The 9476-nt window shown below is 43.9% G+C and overlaps 1 protein-coding gene across 3 annotated transcripts; it reads right to left on the bottom strand.

The window, feature by feature from the left end:
* Positions 1–1663: 1663 nt before the first annotated feature.
* Positions 1664–8688, bottom strand: TENT5A (terminal nucleotidyltransferase 5A). 3 transcript variants are annotated; one of them, XM_036415267.2, is made up of 4 exons: positions 8405–8688; positions 7548–8136; positions 5912–6411; positions 1664–4469 (listed from the first exon to the last, which is right to left on the bottom strand). In XM_036415267.2, the coding sequence occupies exons 1-4, from the start codon at positions 8422–8424 to the stop codon at positions 4439–4441; spliced, it is 1140 nt and encodes a 379-aa protein (XP_036271160.1). In that variant the 5' UTR covers positions 8425–8688; the 3' UTR covers positions 1664–4438. The 3 variants fall into 3 exon arrangements, with proteins under 3 accessions (XP_036271160.1, XP_036271158.1, XP_036271159.1); XM_036415265.2 differs by having other exon boundaries at positions 1664–6411; positions 8405–8660; XM_036415266.2 differs by having other exon boundaries at positions 1664–6411; positions 8460–8660.
* Positions 8689–9476: the final 788 nt, after the last annotated feature.

Genomic DNA, 9476 nt, shown 5'->3' with positions numbered 1-9476 from the left:
TGATTCTATCTCATCATTGATATTTCTCTCTCTCCCCCTCTCCCTTCCTCTCCGAAATCAAGAAAAATGTATTTTTTTTTTAAGGTAGTGAATTAAGGTTCACCTCATTGAGAAGGCAGCATCTAGAGATTTGGAATTCCGCAGAGGAAATTTGTCTCTTTGCCCTCATTTATTTATTAATGCAATTATCTATCTCTATTTATGTGGACTTGTGGATATTTATTACTTTGGGTTATAATCCAATGCCACTTATTTTGTTGCTCAAATTATTTAAGCTTTGGCCTTTGGAGTTCTTTTATTCAGTTGGCACCTCTGTCCTTTTGAAATGCTCACCATTGTGTTTTCTTGTTTTGTTTTTTAACACACCTTCGCTTTCTGGAATTACAAGAGATCCAAGTTCCTCTGGTATATTCCCTGCCCCAACCCTAGATTTATCCTTTTTGTCCAAGGAGACCCAGTTCCAGATTTTTTTGGGGAGCATTAATGGCTGAAAGCCATTTTGATTTAAAAATCATTTGCTATTAAGCTGAAGATCATTCATGCTATTTATTTCAAACTTGGTTCTAAGAAGAAAAGTACAGTTTAATTTCTGAAGTATTTGATTTTAACAATTCTTATTCTACTTTAAAGGAACTGAATGTTTAGGGAATGAGGTTCTTAAGGAAAGGGTGAGTTGCTTCCCTTAAGGCTTAGCTAAGTGCAACCTGGTAATTCAACTAGAAATAGTAGGTTGTATCTAAGTCTAGGAAGAGCTTAATATATACTGCCCTTTTCAAACCTTGATTAAAAAGAATTAGGATGACCACATATGAGGAACTGGTTGTAGGAGGAAGAAGAGTATAACACATACTACTATGAAAACCAAATAACCATCTTGTATTTTTATGATGTATATGTAAGGAAAGCTGGCTTTAAATACCAGGAATGGCTCTTTTATAGATGTAGTGTCAAGCATGGATTCTATGGAACATCAGGACTTTAAATGGTTTTAAAAATCACAAATATGTCTTATAACAGCTTAGGCTTACCAAATTTTCATACTACAACTATTGATAAAGTCTCAAAAATTACACAAATGAAACACTTAATAAATAAATAAATGTATGCCCCCTGGCAAACTGAACAGGTGAGATTATGGTAACTACTAGTCAAAGGGTGATTTCTTTGTACCCAGTACACATTCACACACAGATAGTCCAACATATTAGATTCTATGATTGCTCTTCTTTCCACCTCACCTTCAAGTCACACTATAGAACCCCAAACAGATTATATATATATATATATAACCACTGAGAACTAAATCACAGCAATTGAGCTAACTTATGAAAACCAAGGACCACTCAGGGTTACTAGAGCCCCGTAGTCCAAATACATGCGTCTCTACTGACACTGGAAAATAGCTCTGACTTCTGAGTTGCTTCACACTAAGTTAATGCCTAGATTTAAAAAAATTGCCACCCATTAGCTAGACTCTTCTAGAACTGAGGCAGTCAGAGATGAGCTGGCTAAAAGTTGGACATTTTAACTTCAATCAGAAAGTTGATGAGTTCTGTTCTTTTACTCCGAATACTGCTTGTCTTTTCTCATGGATACAGGTTGAGATTTAGAGGACATGGTCTCTTAGCCAGCAAGGACACCAAAGATAACAGACACAAATAAATAGAAAAAAATAACTTCTTTTTATTTACAAAAAAAGAAAATCCAAATATTGGATGCTGTAAACAAAATTCACAATCTGTTCCCTCTAGCACTGATTCAAATACGTCAGCTTTTGAGTCCAATCTCCATCAACTCCTTTTCTGCCTGTGACAGTCTAATGTCAAAAATATTCCAAAGAGTGACCCCAGGTGCAGCTTGCTGCAATAGGATGTCTCAGAGCAGGCAATGGTTGGAGAGAGGCTGGAGAGTCAGCCAGCGGGCAGAGCCTCCTCCATTCCACAAGGCTTTGCAGCAAATCTTGCCAAGTTACCTTGACACCTTCCAACTTAGTACTTTTACCACACACTTTGTTAGCAAGCCATTATTACAACAAAATATTACAGAGATTCTTTCTTAGCACTGAAAAGGCTATGCTATAAGAAATCTTAAAGAAAGGTTATATTCAATTAGGTGCTATATATGAAATTACTTTTTTTTTTTTGGCTTTTGGTTTCATCTAACACACTTTGTCTTCAAATAACAAAAAAGCGTATTTTTGAGCTGCTGATAACTTTCAACATAATACATTTGATTTACAGGATAGTTCACAATATTTACTTGACAAGTATTGCACTGAAAACAACTTTATGCACAGTAAAGCAACCAACAATAAGCAAACATAAAGGGGTGGGGGGGAAAAAACAGTATGTTCACTTTTCTTTGCATTTCTTCCTTGGCTTGGTTTACAGATAGTCTTCCATCTTGCATTTTTTTTGGATCCATGCTGAAATAGTCCACCTAATACCTAAGTGAGCAGATACCATTTCTAGAAGGGAAAAGAGTTCTTGAGGCAACCATATTTACTGCAAATGAAGTAAACGTTTTAAAAGGGCATTGTCACATATTAAGTGTTTGCTGACATACCAGACTGGACAGATGAGAAGAGCCTTCAGAAGATAAAACTTCTTCCTTTTTAAAATAACAGCACAATAGGCCAGATAAACACAAAAGCAAGCAAATCACAGGCACTAATCAGGAGTTGAGAGCTGTTCTTTTCTCTGACCTATGCACACGAATCTTTTTCAGCAGACATTCAAATTTTTAGGCCACACATCCACAAAGAGAGACATATATTCCACTGTTTGTTGAACTACATATGAACAAGACTATAGTACATACAAAAGAGAAATAAATTATATAAGCTTTAAGGTAAATACTGAAAGTTGTCGTGAGGACAACCTGTTATATCTGAAAGCCAGGTGCTGGCACTTCCAATTTATGCTACCAACACAAGAAAAGAACATAAATATTTGAGAAAATAAATGAAAACTGTATTTTCAAAGAAGGCCCCTCTAAACAAAAATCTGTCACAAATTAACAACAGGTTGTTCCTATAGAAGAGCCAGATCTCCAGATTCTTTTAAAAAAGTGGACAACTCACTTTTCAAGAGTTAGGATGAGAAGGAAGATGGCAGATTACCAGATGCTCTGATGTTCCCAAGCATTCCCTAATATTCTTTCAGAAAACTTCCAACAGGGAAGCAAGCAGAGCTCTGGTTTCTGATAGTTAAGTATCAACCAGGCTTATTCTGGAAATGGAATATTTCCTGGGAGTTCACAATTTTTCAAACCCAGGGCTGGAGATAGGGAGACTGAGCCAACAAGGGAGAAGGAAGAGTCCCCTAGGAAACAGTAAGTGGCAGTGCAATAGCTGTTACAGCTTTGTCAAATTCACAGGGAAGCTGCTACAGCAAACCCATCAAGTTCCTATTAAGGCTTCAAAGAAAGGTGTGTGAAAGGTAGTTTGGGTGGTTTAATTTGGCATCTGAGTGATGCCCAGAAAACCATAAACAAATTACACTGCCATATAGGATGATGCTATGCTTTTCCCCAGCCCCTCTTTAACAGATCAGATTTTTTAAATCTGGTTGTTTCATCATAGAAATGATCATAGTAAGCAGTCATCCACTAGACTTGACAGGGATTATGTGGCTGTTTCACAATACAAAGGGAAGATTTTTTATGTGTTAGTTTTGTTTTTAATAAATTCATTTTCAGAGTCCAGTGTCCAAAGGAACTTAGAGCTAGGAGAAGGAATGGTGTTAATACTAGCTGACATTGAACTGAAATAGTAATGCCAATTCATTTCATAAAGCTATACATGGCTTCTTGGGAAAGAGAAAATAAAGTTGGATTTGATTCAATGCAAAGTGACTGAATTTAAAATACAGTACTAACTATTTAAATGCAGTGTGACAACCAGATCAAATATATTTCATATTGGCATGAATTTATAAAATTTTATATATAATATATATATATATTTCATATATAAATTTTAAGCAATTGTGCAAATACTCTTTATAAGGGATCATTTCACATTTACTAAATTCTAGTGGTCTTAGAATGCAGAAGGCATTCATTAAAATTTTCATCTAAATATTATAAGTAGTGTTCAGATCACCAGAAATTCTTTTTAGGGATTTAAATAGACTATCATGGATCCAGGATCTACTGGATTATACACCATGGAAACATGCAAGTTATATAAAAAACAATAAAAGGGTTCAAACTGTCAAAATGGCAGTTAAATATAAAAAAAAGAGTGCTCTGCCAAACATTCTCCCATTATTTTTAGAATTCTATGGCTCACAAAAAAAAAAAAAAAAAGGTGGGGGGAGGGGTGGGGAGGGAGAAACACTCCTAAAAATGTATAATCTCTGTACTTCCTATGAAATATATTACTTGTTTTCCTCCTTCATTTCCTTTAACATATTTAGATGTGGGTTTTAATTCATCACTGCAATATGCCCACGTCTCGTGTCATCCTGTTGAAACATAAAAGCACTCAGTATTTAAACATTTCCTATATGCTACATATTCTAGACCATAGTCAATGTGTTGTGTGAATATATTCATATCCCAAATATGTCTATATACACACATAATATACATACACATGTACCTATGATAACATCACACCAACAATGTTAGCTTTATACAAGTATTTGCCAAGAAAAAATAGGGCATTTCTTCCACCATTCACAAGCTTATGCTGTTTTATTTCTTTAGTCCCTGATAAAACAAAATAATCATTAAACCATAAAAAAATTTTCACTTCAAATTTTCAGAAGGCAACAGGCACTTTGATGTATATTGGTGTGTAACAAATATAGTAACTCTTTATATATTCTACTGTATCTCTTCTATTTGGGTATTTTTATCTGTTAAATCTTTGGTCCTTGAACATACTTTCCTTTCTACAGCTGTTTTTGCTTGCATTTTCACATTTTAAAAATGGAGCTAAACACGCAGCTGGAAATAATGGATTGTGTCATCGTAAGTTCTGCTGTTTGTTATGAAAACTGCATCAACCTACTACAGTTCATTTGGAGTAAGCCATTTCTGTTAGCGCAACAGGAGTTTCACAAAAAGCACTTACTACAAGCTTCAGATAATAATCCCAATGTTAGAGTTTCCCTTCTTCCTGTATTATTACTACCTAAACTCCTGATATAATTAATTTGGGGTGAGATCTTTTTCCCTCTGTATTTTTCCTTCTGTGAATTCCACCTTATAAGAAACTCCACCTTCCCCCCACACACCACCCCCCATGGCAAAGCTATGGGAGCAAGGTACTGCAAACCCATATTGTCATCAAGCATCCCCCCCTCCCCCCTGTTATTTTAGGAGAACCTGGTTGTTTTCAATGACAGGTCTCTTTAGTTACAGAATAGAATCTTATTCGCTAGGAGGATTTGGTGCATGGGTTGATGGGGAGTGGGGATCATTTTAAGATCATGCTCCCATATCTATGAAATGATCCACAAACTTTGCCAAGCTTAAAATCAGGAGCAGATCATCATTATACAAAACATATCCCTTATCAGGGCTGGGTCACTCAGCCTTTTTCCCCCCCTTTTTTTTTTTCTTTCTTCTTTTTTTCCTATCTTATCTGAAATAGCTTCCCCACAGGATATTTTTAAATGACTTTTAATTGCAGGGTAGCCAAGTAGAGTATGTCTGTTGCTGGCATGTGAACACTGGCTGGACTTGTGCAATGTAGTAATTGCTAAAGTTGGCATCTGCTACATAGGGGGCCGGCTGGTAATAGCAAGTGACATTAGCCACGTTAGGGATGACATTTTGGTCAGCTAGCACCCGGATAGCCAGCATTGTGATAAGGTTTAAAGTCTGTCTTCTTTCATGTCCCATCAGGCACACTGTACTCTCATTCACCACTCCATGAAGGGTCATGAGATAGTCATACTTGCGGTCTTCCAATCCCACGAAGTGGTTCTGTAAATAGGACTCCAGTTTTCTTTGCTGCTCTCCAATGTCTGAGAAGTCGATGAAAAACCTGGAACACATATACCTCTGAAGGGTCTTGATCTCATCAGAGGCGGGCCTAAAGCCCCTTACTAAAAGGTTGCAGTACTTCAGAAGGCCTCCCCCTCTGATTTCCTCTGGGTTCCTGGTGGCAATGATCTTATTACATAGGTGATCAAAGGCTTCGTGGAAATCGCCATAGACGCTCTCACCGATTATTGTGGGGTGAAATGTTTCAGTCATTGGGTTCTCTGAACATTCGTAAAAGAGGAGAAGAGAGTCTAATTTGATTTGAAAAGAATCTACACTAAATTCAAACTGCCTCCGGAGGGAATCCACGAATTTCAGTTCCATGTTTTTGCCACTGTTGTTTGATAGGGATATAAGACTCCATCGGTCAGAGTCATTGCACACTTTAACCATTTTCTGCACATAAGCTTCCTATAATTCAAAAGATAAAACAAGAACATGAGCACACCTAGAAAAAATAATAAATACATCCTCCTCACAGATGACATTTATTTTGCTCCTTCCCTTTTGTTTTGTCAAGTTTCAGCAAAACACTACCTACAGGCTTAAACAGTCTTCTGAAAACAGGGGGGGGGGGGGGGGAAATACATTTAACAAGTGGTTTTACTGTCTGGGGAAGAGACGAGAAATAACAGTTTGAGGCTTTTGGCAGATGTAGCACAGTACTAAAGGTTCTGTTGTCATGTCTGACTTCTGAAATGTTATTTTTTGAAAATGGTCTTATAGGTACAATAGTCACACAATATTCACATAATATTCAAAAGGAAGAAGAGCATTCAGCGGAAACTTGGTCTGCCTCTCATTCTTGTCTCTAGTCACTCAGTTCTGCACCCCCCCTGAGACAACAGATGAGATTAGTATCTTGTCTGTCCCTCTAGGGGTGTTTGGCAGTTACAATAAAAATGAACTATATTAGGACATTCTGGGAGGCTGATTCCTCAATTTTAACTATGTAAAATGCGTTTTGAACCAAAGAGAGGAGGGGAGAGGGGGCACACTATCTCCTTAACACATGCACAAACCCAGAGAAGCACCACGTCTATCTTAAACACAGGGAGTCAGCTGAATGCAGCTGGGAAATCTATTCACATTTTCCAATACAATAAGCTCGCTGGCTTGGTTCTGCTTCAGGTTGCTATTTTCGCAATGACTAGAACATATAATGACTCAAAAAAAAAAAAAAAGATTTAGGTCCTTTCATTCTTCCACTTAGAATCTACTCTGAAGAAGACTCAAGCAAGGATTGACAGGAGTTTAAAAAAATAAATAAATAAGGGGAAGGAAAGTGGGGGGGGGGGGCGCATAGGAGGAAGCAGGAGAATTGTGGCGCTGAAGCACCAAGTTAAGTAAAACCCTGGGCATCCTCCACGCACCTTAGATTACTCTCATGGTAAAGAAATCAAAAGCAAAAATAAATAAGCGCACCCCAAAAACCCGGTCAGGGCCATAGACTTCTGGGCATCTTTTCCTTTCCCTCTCGCCCTTAGAAGAACCCCTGCCCAGGAGTGGACGGACCCCTCCAAACCCTCTTGTCCTGGTGACTTTACCTTGAGCGTGAGCGGTGTGATCTTCTCTTTGTTCACCCCTTCGGGTAAGAAGTCCAACAGGCAGTCCAGCACGACGTCCTTGACAGTCTGAAACTCCTCCTCCCCGCGCAGGTCGGCGCAGAAGATGAGGTCCAGGTCCTTGTAGCCCAGGCCGCTGTCCTGGTGCAGGACGTGGCTGGCGGCCGAGCCGTTGAGGCGCACGTCGCGGACGCAGATGCCCTTCTCGGCCAGGCGCCGCCGCACCACCTTCACGATCAGGCTCGGCTGCAGCTCGAGCGTGGGGAAGTTGCCGCGCCCGTGGATCGGGATGGTCTCGCTCAGGATGCCGTCCAGCCGCTGCACTTGCTCCCAGGTGAGCACGTTGCAGTGCGCCGTGGGGCTCTCGCAGTAGTCCGCGCACGGCTCGTCCTCGTCGTCGTCGAAACCGCAGCCGCCCGCGACGACCAAGTCGCCGCCGCCGCCGCCGCCGCTGAAGTCGCAGCCCAGGGGGATGTAGGCGCCGCCGGCCAGCTCGTCCTCGGCCATGGCGAAGTACCCTTCCCCTTCCGCCATGAAGTGCCCGCCGAATGCCACTTGGCCCTGGTCAGTCCTAAAAGAAAAAAATTTAAAAAAAAAAAAAAAGGGGGGGGGGGGAAGGGGGAGAGAAGGAACTCCGTGAGGCGGCTGGCGGCCACAGGCTGTCCCCACAGAGGAAAGAGCGCGCGCCCCCTAACCCAGGGAACCCCCTTCCCCGGCTGGCCCCTCGGGCTCGCCTCAGAGATTTCCTCAGAGACTCTCTCCCTCCCCAGACCCCCGCGGTCCCCAAACCCCCCCGCCCCAGCCCCGCGCGCGCCGCGCCCCGCAGAGCAGCCCCGCACCAAAAGTATCTCTGATGCATCTGGAAAGCGCAAGCGGGTGTCCCGTCTGTGTCACCTGGAGGCGGCCGCCCCTTCTAGGAGCCGCGCAGCGAGCAAAGGAGCCGCGGAGCCGCGCGCGCGCGACGCTTCCAGGAGCGGCGAGTGCGCCCCCGGCCGCAGCGAGCGAGCGAGTGAGCGAGCGACTCTTTTTTCCCAGACCCCGGCCGCCGGCTCCGGCCAGTCCGTCCCGCCCCTCGCCCCCTCCCACGCCGCTGCCGCCGCCTCAGCCGCGGTGGTCCCGGACGGAGGAGGTGGCGGCTTCCTTGCAGCCGCCCCGCGCCGCACACACACACACGCTCCCGTCTCCGGAGCTTTCGCAGTTGTGCGGGAAAAACGTCCTCAGGACTTTTTTTATACCGGGGCCGCTCCGCGCTTCCGGGGCCCGGCGCGCCGCGCTGGCCACGCCCCCTCATTTGCATGGGGCGCCGCCCCCTCCCGGCGGACGGTTCCGGCCGCCGCGCGCTTAGCAGGCGGCCCCCGGAGCTCCCGGCTGGGCGGCCGGGGGCTGTAGGTGTGCGTGTGTATAGGTGCGTGTAATTTACACACTTGTGACTTATGGACAGCTCCCCGCCCACACGCTTTCCCTCACGAGGAGACCCGGACCACGCGTAGAGAGAGTCCCCAGAGGCCCTCAAAACAGGATCGCAAAACTAACACCCCGCAGCAGCAGGACCTTCCCAAACATAAAACCCTCGCCGGATGCGACGCGCTGTCACTGAGCCTCGGGCCGGGGCTCCCGAGGTTCCTCACGACCTGAGGGGGGTGTCGCTGGGCCGGGACCGTTCCCTTCATGCATGATCCCGGCCCCACGAATAAGCCCCGGGCCCCGTGAACGCTCCCAGCGTCCGCTGGTCCCTGCACACATCCGTCTCCGCACCCGAGGGGAAGGGCGCGCTCGCTGGGTTTCGTTTCTCGCTTCTCGAAACCTCGGGAAGCGCGAGGAGCCCGCGGCGCGCCCGCCCGTGGAAGCGCGGGGGCGGGGGCGGGGCCGGGGCCGTGCGTTCCACTCCAGCGCCCGGCGGCGGCGGCGGCG

This window comes from Pipistrellus kuhlii, unplaced genomic scaffold (genome assembly GCF_014108245.1).
Source record: "Pipistrellus kuhlii isolate mPipKuh1 unplaced genomic scaffold, mPipKuh1.p scaffold_m20_p_5, whole genome shotgun sequence".
NCBI lineage: Eukaryota > Metazoa > Chordata > Mammalia > Chiroptera > Vespertilionidae > Pipistrellus > Pipistrellus kuhlii.
This window is presented reverse-complemented; position numbering and strand designations above follow the sequence as displayed.